This window comes from Podarcis erhardii (assembly GCF_964252035.2).
Source record: "Podarcis erhardii genome assembly, chromosome: 5".
NCBI lineage: Eukaryota > Metazoa > Chordata > Lepidosauria > Squamata > Lacertidae > Podarcis > Podarcis erhardii.
In genome coordinates this window covers 13834554-13850041 of record NC_138509.1, presented here as the reverse complement: position 1 = coordinate 13850041, position 15488 = coordinate 13834554, and the positions used below count along the sequence as shown (strand labels likewise).

The following is a 15488-nucleotide window of genomic DNA, read 5'->3' as shown; positions in this document are numbered from 1 at the left end:
TGACCTTGGCTGAGTTGCTGCCTCTCAGCCTAACCTATTTCACAGGGTTGCTTCCTTGGAGAAAAAGGTGGGATATAAACACAATAAGTAAATAAAATAAAAGCATATGTCGCCATAAATGTTTTACAATCCTCTATATGTCTCAATGAGTTTGATGTGGTTTGAGGTAAATAAACATTGAATTGTAGCCTGGCAGCATAGGCCTCTGCAAAATGGCTGGGGAAACCCAGCCAGATGGACAGGGTATAAATATTATTATTATTATTACTTAGAAGTAAGTCCCATTAAGCCCAATGGAGTTTACTTTCAGGTGTTTTCTCTGAATTGGCAAAAAGTTCCATTGAATTCTATGGGACTTAGTGGACATACAGTTGTGCTATTAATCTCTCAGGAGTCCATGCAGCCCTTCAAAATTGATTAGAACAACAACAACAGCACAACAGTGTTCGTTTATATTGTGCTTTTTGAACGTTCGAAGCACATTGTACGCTCATTCATTTATCTTTACAACCACCACGTAATTCCAGTGTTTTTGTTCTGCATTGCAGAAGGGGAACCAGCGATTGCTGAGCATTGATCACAGATCACACCCTCAGCCTCACCACCAGCTCCTATGGTAAGAATCCTGCCACCAGCAATTCCTTTGCCCACATCCATTTTTTCTTCTCAGTTTTTTTTTTCAGTTAAAATTTTCATCTGGATGGTATCGTTTCCACACATGAATATCAAGCTTAAGCCAAGAGTTTTCACTGTGTTTATAAGCACAGAGTTATAAGCATGAGTGCGCATATCAGTTCATGCCAACAAACACTGAGCATATACCAAACAAACAACAAACACTGAGCATATACCAGCTGGAAACAAACGGAGACCATCTACATTTTCAGGAAGCGTTATTGGTACCTGGCAACATGGACTGGCATGTGAGGATCAGCGTTTGATGGAACAGTATAGGCAAAAGTCACCATTGCCTAGTGAAAGACTATGAATTGGTTGTGGTGCTGCGCATAAAAACATATCCTTCTGGAAGGAAAGGAAATTATATCTCTACCTTTTTCTGAATGCTTCCCAAAAATCACATTCGTCAGTGTGAAAAGCCTAAAGGGACCCCTTTAACATTAGGTCCAGTTGCGGACGACTTAAGGACAGAGACACCAGAGAAGCTAATCTGTAGAAGATCGCATTGATCAAATACATTGCACAACTAAATTCTTTCATTTTGGGCTTGCAAACCATGAGCTAAAGAGATTGGCAAAAAGAGGAGTATATTTCCCCCCCATTTTTCAATTCTGAATGCATGTTTTATTTGTAGGGTGCCAAAACACAACAGCTGTCTCTCTCTCTCTCCTTAAAAATAATTCTCACATTCCTAAACCTTCTCTTCCCTGGCCCTGAAAGCCAGGTTTTGTTTCTTGTCTTAAATATTGCTAGGGGGTTGGGTATACAAAGTGGATCTTTCCAGAATCACCCTTTTGCTGCCTTTGATTAGAAATTCAGGATGAGCCACCTTGGTGTGAGTCCAAGGCTCAATCTAGAAACCGGGAGGGGAGTTTGTGCCTTGGCTCCGGGAACGAAATCGGCTGGCTTTGCCTCCTAACGAGAATTCAGCTGGTCATGAAAGACTTTCCGGGCCAGTCGAGTTGTTGTGGTGGTGCTGGTGGTGGTGGTAGGGAACCATCCCTAATCTATGACTAATCCAATATGCAAAGCACCTGCGAATCCTGGTCCAAAACTGGAGCTTAGGGGTGGTAAGAGGGAGGGCAAAGAGAATGGGAATGAGAGGGGCAGAGCAAAGGGGGGAGAAAGAAAAAGGAAATAAATGAAGGGAGGATGAACCCCTCCCTCCCCCTACCTTCGTCACGTTTCCTCTTCTCTCCATTCGACCGAGGAATCCCCAGAATCCCATTAATGGAGTAGGAGCCCACCGGATCATTGGAGGCACTGGAGACGGGAGGGGAGGCTGTACTGGGAACTGGACAAAATGAAAAGGGAGAGAGGCCCATGAGGAGAGCAGAAGGTAGAAACGCTACAGGAGCACACCCTAGCCTCTCCAGAGGTAGCCCTGCTCACCCGGCTAAGGGAGACCCCACCCCTTCGCCAAAAATGCCTTTCAGTTGCCAACATAGCTCGTAAATCCTTTGCAAAACACTTATTTCTGTCACACAACCTATCTCAGTATGTTCAAGGCTGGCTAGAATTCTCCTGGTAAGCTGAAAACCCCAGCTCTGCAATCGAATTCGCCTACAGTGGTACCTTGGGTTACAGACGCTTCAGGTTACAGACTCCGCTAACCCAGAAATAGTACCTCGGGTTAAGAACTTTGCTTCAGGATGAGAACAGAAATCGCACAGTGGCAGCGGGAGGCCCCATTAGCTAAAGTGGTGCTTCAGGTTAAGAACAGTTTCAGGTTAAGAACAGACCTCCGGAACGAATTAAGTACTTAACCCAAGGTACCACTGTATGTCTATTTTGGTTTGTGTTTTACAAGACTCCATTGTGCGTAGGATTTATTTACTTATTTTCAGAATGGAAATGTGTATAATGCATTTTTAAATAATAATAAAAATCAAAGCACTGTACAACACACACACACACACACACACACACACACACACACGTATTCTCCTATAAAAAACCAAAATCATAGATCACAGTCTAACTGTAAAAAGAATATATTTTTCCCTCTCTCTCTTTAATTGTCTGCAGAAGCCTAGCAGATTAGAAAAGTTTTCAGGAAATGCATAAAAATTGAAGATGCCTCCTGAATCTCTGTTGGAAGAGCATTCCACAAGACTAGGCATAGTGGGTTGGCCGGTGAAAGAGAGAGAATGAATATTCAGATCCGGTAAGGAAGATTAGAATTTTGCAACATGACAGTAACTTTTAAAGGAGTTAAACCTGCAGCTGCAGCTCACACAAGAGAAGATATTATTTACGACCAGTGCTTGAGTTACAGAAGGTACACTTGAGGGTTGGTCAGCCCTCTTAACTTTTGTGATGGTGCCCTTGGCAACCGTGTCTAACAGGTATATATGATTTAGTTAAATTTAGGGACTAGGGGACTTGGTTTGTGGATTTCGCTAAAGGACTCTCCAGCTTCCTGACACCCCTCCCCATAATTAAAGCCCTATTTACGGCCCATTGTCATTCTGCTCACCTTCTAAAGTGTATCCTCGCTTATACTGTTGGATACTAGAACTGTCGCAAACTAGATGCCAGTCTCATGGTCAATAGAGGGCAGAATTACATGGCAGCTAAACACACATGGGTTGCCAAACCCACATTTGCAGAGATATTATTATTATTAATAATATATTTATACCCCACCCATCTGGCTGGGTTTCCCCAGCCACTCTGGTCGGCTCCCAACAGAATATTAAAAACATGATAGAACATCAAACATTAAAAACTTCCCTAAACAGGGCTGCCTTCAGGTGTCTTCTAAAAGTCAGGTAGTTGTTTGTTTCCTTGACATTTGATGGGAGGGTGTTCCACAGGGCAGGTGCCAGCACCGAGAAGGCCCTCTGCCTGGTTCCCTGTAACCTCACTTCCCGCAGTGACGGAACTATCAGAAGGCCCTTGGAGCTGGACCTCAGTGTCCGGGCTGGACGGTGGGGGTGGAGACGCTCCTTCAGGTATACTGGGCCAAGGCAGTTTAGGGCTTTAAAGGTCAGCACCAACTCTTTGAATTGTGCTCAGAAACGTACTGGGAGCAAATGTAGGTCTTTCAGGACTGGTGTTAGGTGGTCTTGGCGGCCACTCCCAGTCACCAGTCTAGCTGTTGCATTCTGAATTAATTGTAGTTTCTGGGTCACCTTCAAAGGTAGCCCCATGTAGAGCGCATTGCAGTAGTCCAAGCGTGTTTAAACAAGCCACCATGTTTTTTTGGTCTAAAAATGCCCCAACCGCTGGAAGTTTTCTTCCCAGCACCTGCTCCAGTTGTGGGGGGTGAGCATGTGGGGGGAAAGGCCTGTTTCCTCATGACATGCAGTCCACAGCCTTTTTCAAATACTCCTTTCGTAAAGGCTGTTGATATATTGAACCATGTACATGCAATTCTAAAGGCAAACAGCCTCTCCCTGACCCAACCCAGCTACAGGTCTGCCAGCAGAGAAAGTTTGCTCCCCCAGGAACTTAATCTGAAAGGGCCACTCTCCTCCCCAACAGCCTCACCCCCCGAGACAGCCAAAATAGGTGCTTTCCAACACTGAATATCAAGGAAGTTTAGAATCATAGATTTGGAAGGGACTCTGAGGACCATCTTGTCCAACCCCCTGCGATGCAAACGGAGGAATCGAACCTGCAACCTTAGCATTATCAGCGCCATGCTCTAACCAAGCATATAAACAGAACATAAAGTGAGCCGTGAAGCCATTCTGAAAGGACCCCAGCTGGACTGGTTTGTTATTGGTTAGAATTCCTGGTTAATCAGGAATCCTGGAGCAAACCTTGAAGGGAGAGCAAGAAGGACTAGAATGGAGGCAAAATGGCCACAAACATCTCTCCTCTAAATATTGGCTTATTGGGTTGTGTGAAGTAGATCCATGGCTTGCAGTTAGAAAGCTACCTCTTTATCCGGCGTTAAGCTCAATAAAAGGCAATTCAAAGAAAACCTATTCTGTGCGTCAGCACTGATTGGCAGGTGCCTGTTTTGTTAGGTTAGTTATGTCATAATTTGATGTATTTGTGCCTACGCATCACTTTGAGTTCTTAACAGCAATTAAAATGAACCACGAAATGCAATAAAATGCAAAAGCAAAATACAGCGTAACAGCAGAGACAAGAGCAGCAGATAAAACAGAGTTGTTGGATAAAAACATCTGTTTTCTGTTTTCTTTTTCTTTTTAAGGAGGCATAAACAGGAAGGTTTTTGCCCTATGGCAAAACAGTGCAAGAGTGGGGACTGTCCAAGCCATTAATGAGCATCGTCCTGCATTTGAGGGGATGTCTGAGCTAGAGAACAGTCTTCCTGCATTTGAAGACATCTTCCATTTGCAGGCCTGTCCATTCTGGGTACCATTTAATGATGGAGAACTATTGGAAGGGAGAGCAGGGTAACACGAAAGTTGCCCATTGGCAGTTAGTGCCTGGAGAGCAGAGGGAGGGATCACCTGGTCCCAGTCTTCCTCACTATTTAAATTATAGCAATCCTTCCAAATTTGCATCAATTAGCATGTGCAAATGTTATGCAAAGTGCCTGTGCTGCCACAAGCTCACCTTGCCCATCCTCAGAGCAGCTTTGCAACTCTTTTAAATCAGATTTCACGTTACAAAAATAAGGCATATTCATGCTTAGAGAAGTTTGAGTTTACTGCAGGGCAATTGTTGGCCCAAACTGTCATGTCGAAGTTAAAATCATTTTTTAATGACAGTTTAAAAAAAGAAAGAAACTCTTCTAAGTTCACCAGTTGTATTTCTTAGCCACTGATATATCTCACCCAAGCCCTCCTGCTTGCTATGTTTTTTAGCAGTAAATGAACACCATACTTCTGAACATAGTTTTCTGTGAACACAAGAGCTGGGAAGTTGCTTGTTTAAAACACACACATACCAGTGGCGTGTGGTCAGTGGACTATGGGGACTAGCTTAATCCCCTAAATGTTCCCAGTAAATCAGAGGGTATTAAAGTATTAAAGCCTGCTGCCTCCTTCCCAAAGACCAGGAAGTTTCTGCTCATCTGTTGGGGGGGGGCACGATGCTCAGATGGGGCCAAGACCCTCCTGCCACTTTCCCAAAGCCCACCCAACTTTTGAAAGGAATACAAAGGCTCAAGCATCCCTTTAGAGGCCTGACACCTCCTTCCCAAAATCCAGGAAGCTTCTGCCTGGCTTAGGGAGGGAGGCATGATGCTCACAAACGGGGCGTTGCTATGTCGGCCCCCCCCCCAATCCCCCTCACAAGCTGGTGCCTCTGGCCCTAACTTTCTCCTATGAAAAATTTCCCCACACACCACTGACACATACCCACTATTTTGCAAGAGTCTATTACACGACATGTAAATATTAGAATCACAGCATGGTTAACAGTGAAAGTCTTCATGGGAATATCCCCTGCATAGGCTCACTCCTTCCAAACAAGCCCATACCTTGGTTCTCGAACATAATCCGTTCCAGGAGTCCATTCGACTTCCAAAACCACTCAAAAACCAAGGCGTGGCTTCCGATTGGCTGCAGGAGCTTCCTGCACTCAAACGGAAGCCGAATCAGATGTTCGGCTTCCGAAAACACTTTCGCATACCAGAACTTCTGGTTTGCAGCGTTTGGGAGCCAATTTGTTCGACAACTAAGCCGTTTGCGAACCAAGGTACCACTGTAATTGGTTACTGGAGCTCACTGTTGCTGATAAGTGTCACTCAGTTAAACAACACATTTCCCATATGACTGTACAACTAACCAGCAAAATCCCATTTTCCTTCCAGGGTATGTATCTGCATCCCAACACAAGTTAAACGAGTCTCATTAGGTGGGGCGGCCTGTCCTGTTTCAGCACCTGAGGCGAAACAGGAATGTGCAGCCATTTCCCCACACGGCTGTGGCCCACTTTTGCCAGCAACTGAACACTGCAAACCCATTGCCAAACTCGGAGAGAGTTAGGGCGCACCTCATGGCATTGCTATAATAATAATAATCATAATAATAATTTATTATTTATACCCCGCCCATCTGGCTGAGTTTCCCCAGCCACTCTGGGCGGCTTCCAATTGAGTGTTAAAAACAAGACAGCATTAAATATTAAAAAACTTCCCTAAACAGTGCTGCCTTCAGATGTCTTCTAAATATCAGATAGCTTTTTATTTCCTTGACATCTGATGGGGGGTGTTCCACAGGGCAGGTGCCACTACCAAGAAGGCCCTCTGTCTGGTTCCCTGAAACCTCACTTCTCGCAATGAGGGAACCGCCAGAAGGCCCTCAGTGCTGCATCTCATAGAATCATAGAATCAGAGTTGGAAAAGACCACAAGGGCCATCGAGTCCAACCCCCTGCCAAGCAGGAAACACCATCAGAGCACTCCTGACATATGGTTGTCAAGCCTCTGCTTAAAGACCTCCAAAGAAGGAGACTCCACCACACTCCTTGGCAGCAAATTCCACTGTCAAACAGCTTTTACTGTCAGGAAGTTCTTCCTAATGTTTAGGTGGAATCTTCTTTCTTGTAGTTTGGAACCATTTCTCCGTGTCCGCTTCTCTGGAGCAGCAGAAAACAACCTTTCTCCCTCCTCTATGTGACATCCTTTTATATATTTGAACATGACTATCATATCACCCCTTAACCTCCTCTTCTCCAAGCTAAACATGCCCAGCTCCCTTAGCCGTTCCTCATAAGGCATCGTTTCCAGGCCTTTGACCATTTTGGTTGCCCTCCTCTGGACACGTTCCAGTTTGTCAGTGTCCTTCTTGAACTGTGGTGCCCAGAACTGGACACAGTACTCCAGGTGAGGTCTGACCAGAGCAGTGTTCTCTGCCCTATGGCAGGGAAGATGAGTGGCGACACTGTGCACTATGCCATGGGGTGGGCAGGGTGCCAGCGCTTGTACTTCTGCCACCTGAGGGAGATACTTCACTCTGCCCCACAGGCAGGCCGATTCTGCTCCGCAGACCTGTGCAGGACTGCAGTTTGCCATACTGATTACAAACAGCTCTCCATTTAGGGTTACGGTCCAAGGCACCTCGTGTTTAAGTGAAACCGCGTATGTCTGAAACACCATTGAAACATTGCCATTGCCCTGTTATTCAAGGTCTGTTTTACTTTAAAGGGGGGAGCCCAAGAGGTAGGGAGGAGTGTGGTTTAAGGAAGAAAGGAAGGGAGAAAGGGGCCCACTGACATCCTCTGCTCAAGGGTCCCCAGAAACATCCAGCCTGCCCTGCTGGCAATGCTGAAAATTGATGCTGGTGGAAGGTGAATTGCCATATTACCGTATTTTTCGCTCTATAAGACGCACCAGACCACAAGACGCACCTAGTTTTTGGAGGAGGAAAACAAGAAAAAATAATATTGTGAATCCCAGAAGCCAGAATAGCAAGAGACATCGCTGCGCAGTGAAAGAAGCGATCTCTCTTGCTGTTCTGGCTTCTGGGATAGCTGCACAGCCTGCATTCGCTCCATAGGATGCACACACATTTCCCCATACTTTTTAGGAGGGAAAAAGTGAGTCTTATATAGCAAAAAAAACGGTAATTGAATCACCGAGTTTGGAGGCATCTCTAGGGTCGTTTCATCTGTCCCCCTGCTAATAATAATAATAATAATAATATAGTTTTAATATACCCTGCCCTCCCCAACCAAGACCGGGCTCGGGGCGGCTAATACCTGATATAAAAGCAAATTGATTGAAATACAACTTAAAAACTAGATTAAAACACAACATTAAAACATTAAAATACAGCCTCATTTCAATGGAAATTCAAATCAAAAACTTTTTTGGGGATGAAAACGTCAAGTCTTCACCTAGGCTAACTATCCAGACTGTGGTCCTAACATGGGCCAGAAAAAACCCAGGGAAGTCCCCAAATAGGCGTTCCATCACAGGAGGAGAAAGGAAAAAAGAAGAGGGGGAGGGAATCAAATTGATTCCAAGCCGAAGGCCAGGTGGAACAACTCTGTCTTACAGGCCCTGCAGAAAGAAATCAGATCCCGCAGGGCTCTGGTTTCATAAGACAGAGTGTTCCACCAGGCCGGAGCCAGTGTTGAAAAGGCCCTGGCTCTGGTTGAGGCTAATCTGACTTCCTTAGGGCCTGGGACCTCTAGGGTGTTGCTATTTATAGACCTTAAGGTCCTCCGTAGGAAGTTCAGTGCTCCAGCATCCCCGACAGGTGACCATCAGGCCCATTGTTAAGCAGCTTGTACCATCAGAAAGTTCTTATAATGTGAACCCATTAATTTGAATCCTACTCTCTGCAGCTCCTTCCTGCCCTCCATCATCCATGAGACACTATCAAAATATTTTTAGGTGGCTATCATATTGCCTCTTAGCTGCCCCTTCCAGACTAAACAAAGGCAGTTCCTTCAACTTTTCACCAAGAATTGCTGTCTAGGCTCTTCACAATCTTTGTAGCTCTCCTCCAGGTACATTACATGTCAGAGACTGTGCTGAGGAGGGCTGCACAAAGGAGGAATGGTGGGAGCCTCCCCCTTCCCCTGCTCCTAACCAGGATCCTGAAGCTGCCCAGAAGCAGTGGAACAGTATAAAATTGGAACAGTGGTTTGCAGAGGGGCACAGTTCTGAAGACAAAAGTTGGGAAGAACTGGGTGGTGAACAGCTAGGAGAAGAAGAACCAGAAGAGAGAGAGAGAGAGAGAGAGAGAGAGAGTTAATGGACTCCGGTTCGCTGGAAAATGTCCAGCCGATCAGTCCAAGGTCACATAGATTAGACAAGGTAGCTGCACAGAAGGCACAGCGGTTGCGAGATCAGGTTGCAAGACGAGGAAGTGACTCGGGGGGGAGTGGGTGGAAACCTTAATTGGGAGCACCTTTACTCCGAGAATAGACTCTTCGTTCTTTCGCTGTGATCATTAAAATCTCTTTAAATGGCTATTTTTGCTTTGTTCTGCTTATCCACAGCTAAAGGGAGGGAGGAAGCTGCTTCCCCAAAGCCTCACATTACACTTGGTTGATGTCCTCCTTTAACTGCAGTGCTCAGAACTGGACATTTTGCTCCAGTACAAAAGAGTGGTGCCATTGCTTCTCGTGAACTGAACACTATGCTTCAGCTGACGTAGCATGCAATTGCTTGCGTCTTTTTAGCTTCAGCCCCCCATTTTCCTTTAACTTTATCCTTTCTTATGCACCTCCTTATGCATCACTTTCCTAGTCCCAGTTGCTCTTTTGGGTAGAGTGCCTCAGGCAATAATAACCTTCAGCCTATTCCGCCTGCCTTTCCCCTCTGTGACATCAGGGCACCACGGCCAATCACTGCCGGGCGTCTCATCACCATTGCCGCCACCACCACCATAAAATCCCTCGCCGCTGTGGTTTTTAAATTTCCTGCCCCTGGGGAACCCCTTCTTCCTCAGTTTATCAGCCAAGGAAACCCTAAGCTAGCCACAGAATCTCTGCACATTTTATGGTTCTGGGACATAGAGTAATCTTGGTCTGCAAGGAGTACTCCAGAAGGGGTACTGTTTAAGCTGATATGCAGACACCACTAAGATCTTAAGCAGGAATTAGAAAGTCATTCCTGCAGCACTCCCCACACCAAGAGAATGTACTGGAACACATTGCTCAGGAACATCTTAATGTGCAACCAGCAAAATACACAATATCCTCTAGCTGTGCATTTTGGGACAAGACTGGTGACGGCAGGTTTTGAGCAACTAACCTCCCCTTACTAAATTTCTGATCAAGAAATTCCTGATAAGCTTTCTAATAAGCGTCTTTAATTGATAGACTGGCTTTCTGCTTGCTATTCTATCTGTTAATAAATTATAATTAATCAAAGTCACAAGTTGCACTGCAGTCACCTGCCATCTTTGCAAAGGTGACTGTTTCCCATACCTTAACCATAGAAAATTTAACCATCTAGTAAGCAAAATGACTATTGTCAGAAAGAAAATATAGCTTTAAGGCGCTTTTAGAATTCAATTTGGGGGAAATATGAGCTATTCCCAGTTACATCAACAGAACAGTTTAAAACGACTACAAAACCGTCAGTATCAGGATCCAAATACAGTGGTACCTCGCAAGACGAAATTAATTCGTTCTGCGAGTTTTTTCATCTTGCGATTTTTTCGTCTTGCAAAGCATGGATTTTGGAAAAGCTTCAAAAATCACCAAAGTCTTCAAAAACCTCAAAAAAGGCTACCACACCGCGTGCTATGAGTTGCTCCTCGAAGTCAAGTCGCAACTGCACCCCCTGAGTGCACGGTTTCAAGAAAAAGGAAACAAACTTGCAAGACAAAGGAAACAAACTTGCAAGATGTTTTCATCTTGCGAAGCAAGCCCATAGGGAAATTCGTCTTGCGAAGCAACTAAAAAAAAGAAAAACTCTTTCGTCTTGCGAGTTTTTCGTCTTACAAGGCATTCGTCTTGCGAGGTACCACTGTATATAAATTAGGGTTGCAATAATTAACCAATTCATTTGCTAGACTAATTTATACTATAATTTATATATATATCAATCACTATTTTTAACATCAGTATGTACAAAGACTGCAGGTGGAGAAGTAGCAGGAACCTAACTTCAGAAGAACCAGAAATTCAGCAGGTGCAGGGAACGAGAGTATTCATCCAAGAGATATAAATCCCAACCTCTTTTGAACAATTAGCTCTTCATCAGGGGCCTGACAGAAAAAGAAATAGGCTACATCTATTACAGTTTCTTAGATGACTAGCTCCAAAATGAGCCACTGACATACGGACTCCCTCCGTGGCAGCTGAGCCTGCAATAGATTTGAGCTAATCCTGATTCTGACAGTCCCCTAGAGAAGAGCTAATTGCTTTTAAAGAAACGTTGGAATCTATACCACTTACTCGGACTAATACAGGTGTCTCCTTGCACCTGTTGGGTTCCTGCTTGTTTCGTGCTGCCCTTTGGTGTGAGCTAGAGGTGTAGACAGGGACGCAGGTGGCGCTGCGGGTTAAACCACAGAGCCTAGGACTTGCCGATCAGAAGGACGGCGGTTCGAATCCCCGCAACGGGGTGAGCTCCCATTGCTCGGTCCCTGCTCCTGCCAACCTAGCAGTTTGAAAGCACATCAAAGTGCTAGTAGATAAATAGGTACCACTCCGGCGGGAAGGTAAATGGCGTTTCTGTGTGCTGCTCTGGTTCGCCAGAAGCGGCTTAGTCATGCTGGCTCCCTCGGCCAATAAAGCAAGATGAGCGCCGCAACCCCCCCTGTTTACCTTCCCGCCGGAGCAGTACCTATTTATCTACTTGCACTCTGACGTGCTTTTGAACTGCTAGGTTGGCAGGAGCAGAGACCGAGCAATGGGAGCTCACCCCATGGTGGGGATTCGAACTGCTGACCTTCTGATCGGCAAGTCCTAGGCTCTGTGGTTTAACCCACAGCGCCACCCGTGTCCCTGACTGTATGTTATTCGGGCGATAATGTGCCATGAACAGACTTGGGGAACAGTCCGGTGGCTACAGCTGGTTAAATTTTTGGAGCAAAAACCTTCAAGGAGGCTGGATTGAGCTGTACCACCCCTCTATGTGCACAGACTCTGGTGTCTTTTCTTCCAGCTTCCAGGCTGTATTACGGAAGATTTGGCTGCTTGGCACAGAAATAGAATCTGCATGCCCATTTCCTCAAAGGCTGTTCCTTCCCTGCACTGCAGTCTTGTTTGCATCCCAGCTTGCAGTGTTTTGGAGGAGACGTTCTAGGAATGTGGCATTGGAAAACAGGACAGCTCCTCCTACATTTGTCCCCTCGCTTCTTTGGCAAACTTACATTATTTGGCAGCTGATCTAATTTAAGTACCTTTCACATCCATGAGACAAAAGTCATATCCCTGGGGAAAAGGCTATTCAATTAATTCTAGCCTCTGTTCAGTCTTCTATCGCTCCCTCGGTGTGCGCACACTTATAAAACCTGCGTAGAGCAACACCATTTTTTGAAATGTATACATGGATATGGGGCACACTGCGTTTTCGATCCTGCAGGAAATGGGCTCTAATTGCTAACTGTGGTTACAAGGGATTTCTTCACACAGGTACAAGGCAGGTTTCTGAGGCAGCAGCAGCAACTTCTCCTCTGAAAAGGAAGATTTCTTTGCTGCATAGATGTGCCCCAAGCAATGGGACAGCAAAGCTTTCATACAAACATGAGGATGACTTTGGAAGAGCAACTGCAAGCTGCCACTCAAACATACAACTTCTGTGCCCAAGATCTAAGCCTAGCTAGAGGACAGGCTCGATGCTGCTTTGGCCTTGGGGAGACATTCATGAAAGCTTTGCCTCACTTAATCTTGTTCTTTTGTTTAACTGTGTGCTGGACCTGTGCATAGCTGTCAACCGTCCCTTATTTGGCGGGAAACTCCCTTATCCCAGTGCCGTGTCCCGCTGCTATCCCTTATTGATGATGTCCCTTAAATTTCCCGGGTTTCATGCTCGCCGGGCTTGGGAGGGAAGCAGCGGCTCGGGGTCCTCCGCCGTGAGAGAGAGCGTGTGCACGAGCTGCCACGTCTCCGTCTCTTCCTTTTCCCCCTCAGGGACACGTCATGAAGAGACGGTGGCGGTGGGTGGGCAGGCAGCCCCTCTCTTGCAAGACTTCTGCTGCGCTGCCAGGGGAAGCTGGAGGTGGCAGCAGCGGAGGCTGAGGAGGCGGCCTGAGGGAGGAGGAAGAGGAGGGGATGGGGAGGGAGCAGCCGCCGTGGCACCACAACCACCTCATGCCGGGCTCATGGGCGGTGTGGGCGAGAGTCTCTCTCCCACCCACCCCTCTCTCTCGGGCAGGGAAGGGCCGATGGAACTCCTCGCGCCAGGACGACGGCAGCCCCGACGTGCCGTTTAGCATCCCATCCAACCAGTGCAGCATCTTAATGTAGTGATTTCCCCCTCTGCATCCCTTTCATAACTATTTTTATAAAACATTTGTCCATCCATAGTTCACATTTTTACTACAAGTTTTCTGTCAATCCTACCAAGGTATGTAAATCTTTACAATAGCTTTTCAACTAAATTATAAACTTTCCCCATTCTTTATTAAAGAGGTCCTCTTCCTGGTTTCTAATTCTGCCTGTAAGCTTTGCCATCTGGACGTCGTTCATCAGTTTTGTCTGCCCCTCTTCTTTGGTCAGAGTTGTAGACCCTTAAGATCATCTAATCCAACCCCCTGCAAAACACAGTCAGTGGCAGCAAAAGCAGCATGGCTCCATCAGTGGTGGATTTCTGTATGAGCTAAGCAAAATCCCTTATTTTCGAGGCTGCTGGTCCCTTATTTTCAAATCTGTAAGTTGACAGCTATGGACCTGTGTATGAGACCACTCAATTCCTGACATTACTTTCTCCCTCCCTCCCCACCTCTCTGGTTTTATCTTACCTATAGTATGCCCAGGTGCAGTAACTCCAGTTGCACTCCCATCTGGTGTTGGGTGGAATGGCTGCTGCACTTTGGTTCGGATGATCCTGCCAAAACAAAACAAACAAACATACTAGCTATTAAATCTGTCTCTTTCGGTTTTTAATTCTCCCCCCGTCTTAAGCTCATTTGCCACGTTTCCGTGTCAGTTTGCAAATTCCGATTAAAAGTCCTCACGGAAATGTGAAAAACGTATTTGAGTGAGCACTTCTCTTAGCATTCATGTTTTTGAATGCAATTTTGCAAAATATGCATATTCTTTTGAAAACAGTTTCTCCTAATATATGCATTTTTGCATGTGGTTTTTTTGGGGGGGGTAGTAGAACTGTATGGGATAATTCAGAGAAGTGCAGATTTCAAAAGGTGGCAGTGTTTCAATGTGCATATTGCTTCTGAAAGTTCAAATTAGCTAAGTTCAAATTGAAATATGTACATTTTCTCCCCACCCCCAGTCTGAACCTGAAGGATAGAGTCTGCAAGTGAAAACTCAGGCATGTAGAATGTATGTTTTGAATTATTATTATTATTAGTAGTAGTATGAAAATACACTTTGTGTGCCAGTGACCAAGAGCCACTTAGCCAAATGCATTATGGGAGTTGGTTTACATCTCACTTCTTAATGAAGTAACTGTTTAGGGCTATAATTTGATTCTTACAAGAGAAAGAAGCGGGTTGGAGTAAACTGCCCTTAAGGATGGTCTAGGAAGTTTAGCAACATGTAAAGAATTTTTTAAAAGACATATAGTCTTTGCCATTTTCTATGATGATCCCATTTATTGGTGAAAGGGTTATCAACATCGGGTGATACAGCAATTAAGTTATACTCAGAGTAGCTCTCCTGACGTTAATGAGCCTAAGTTAGTGCGATTAACTTCAACATACCTAAGGTAAAGGTAAAGGGACCCCTGACCGTTAGGTCCAGTCGTGGACCACTCTGGGGTTGCGGCGCTCATCTCGCTTTATTGGCAGAGGGAGCCGGCGTACAGCTTCCGGGTCATGTGGCCAGCATGACTAAACCGCTTCTGACAAACCAGAGCAGCACACGGAAACGCCGTTTACCTTCCCGCTGGAGCGGTACCTATTTATCTACTTGCACTTTGACGTGCTTTCGAACTGCTAGGTTGGCAGGAGCAGGGACCACGCAACGGGAGCTCACCCCGTCGCAGGGATTCGAACTGCTGACCTTCTGATCGGCAAGTCCTAGGCTCTGTGGTTTAACCCACAGCGCCACCTGCGTCCCTCAACATACCTACTCTTGAGTAAAATTTAGCTGAATACCACCCATTGTTCTTAACATCTTCCTTTATATACAGAACCATACAGAGTAACTTAAGCAAAAGGTAAGTCTTGCACCAAGTCTTACAAGATAAATATTGAGATTAGGGATGGGACAAGAGAACAGGCACAGAGAGAAAGAAAATAAGAGACAAATGTAACAATCTGTGTATGCACTCAGATGTAATTGTGCTTACAT

The 15488-nt window shown here is 45.5% G+C and overlaps 1 protein-coding gene across 10 annotated transcripts in view; it reads right to left on the bottom strand.

The window, feature by feature from the left end:
* The window catches only part of PAX2 (paired box 2), a 138208-nt gene that overhangs the window by 65907 nt on the left and 56813 nt on the right, over positions 1-15488 (bottom strand). For all 10 annotated transcript variants that reach the window (XM_081864353.1, XM_081864357.1, XM_081864359.1 and 7 more), the window contains 2 exons: positions 13976-14061; positions 1853-1972 (listed from right to left, as the gene is read on the bottom strand). In XM_081864353.1, the coding sequence (XP_081720479.1) occupies positions 1853-1972; positions 13976-14061 (206 nt within the window). The remainder of the gene's footprint in view (positions 1-1852; positions 1973-13975; positions 14062-15488) is intronic.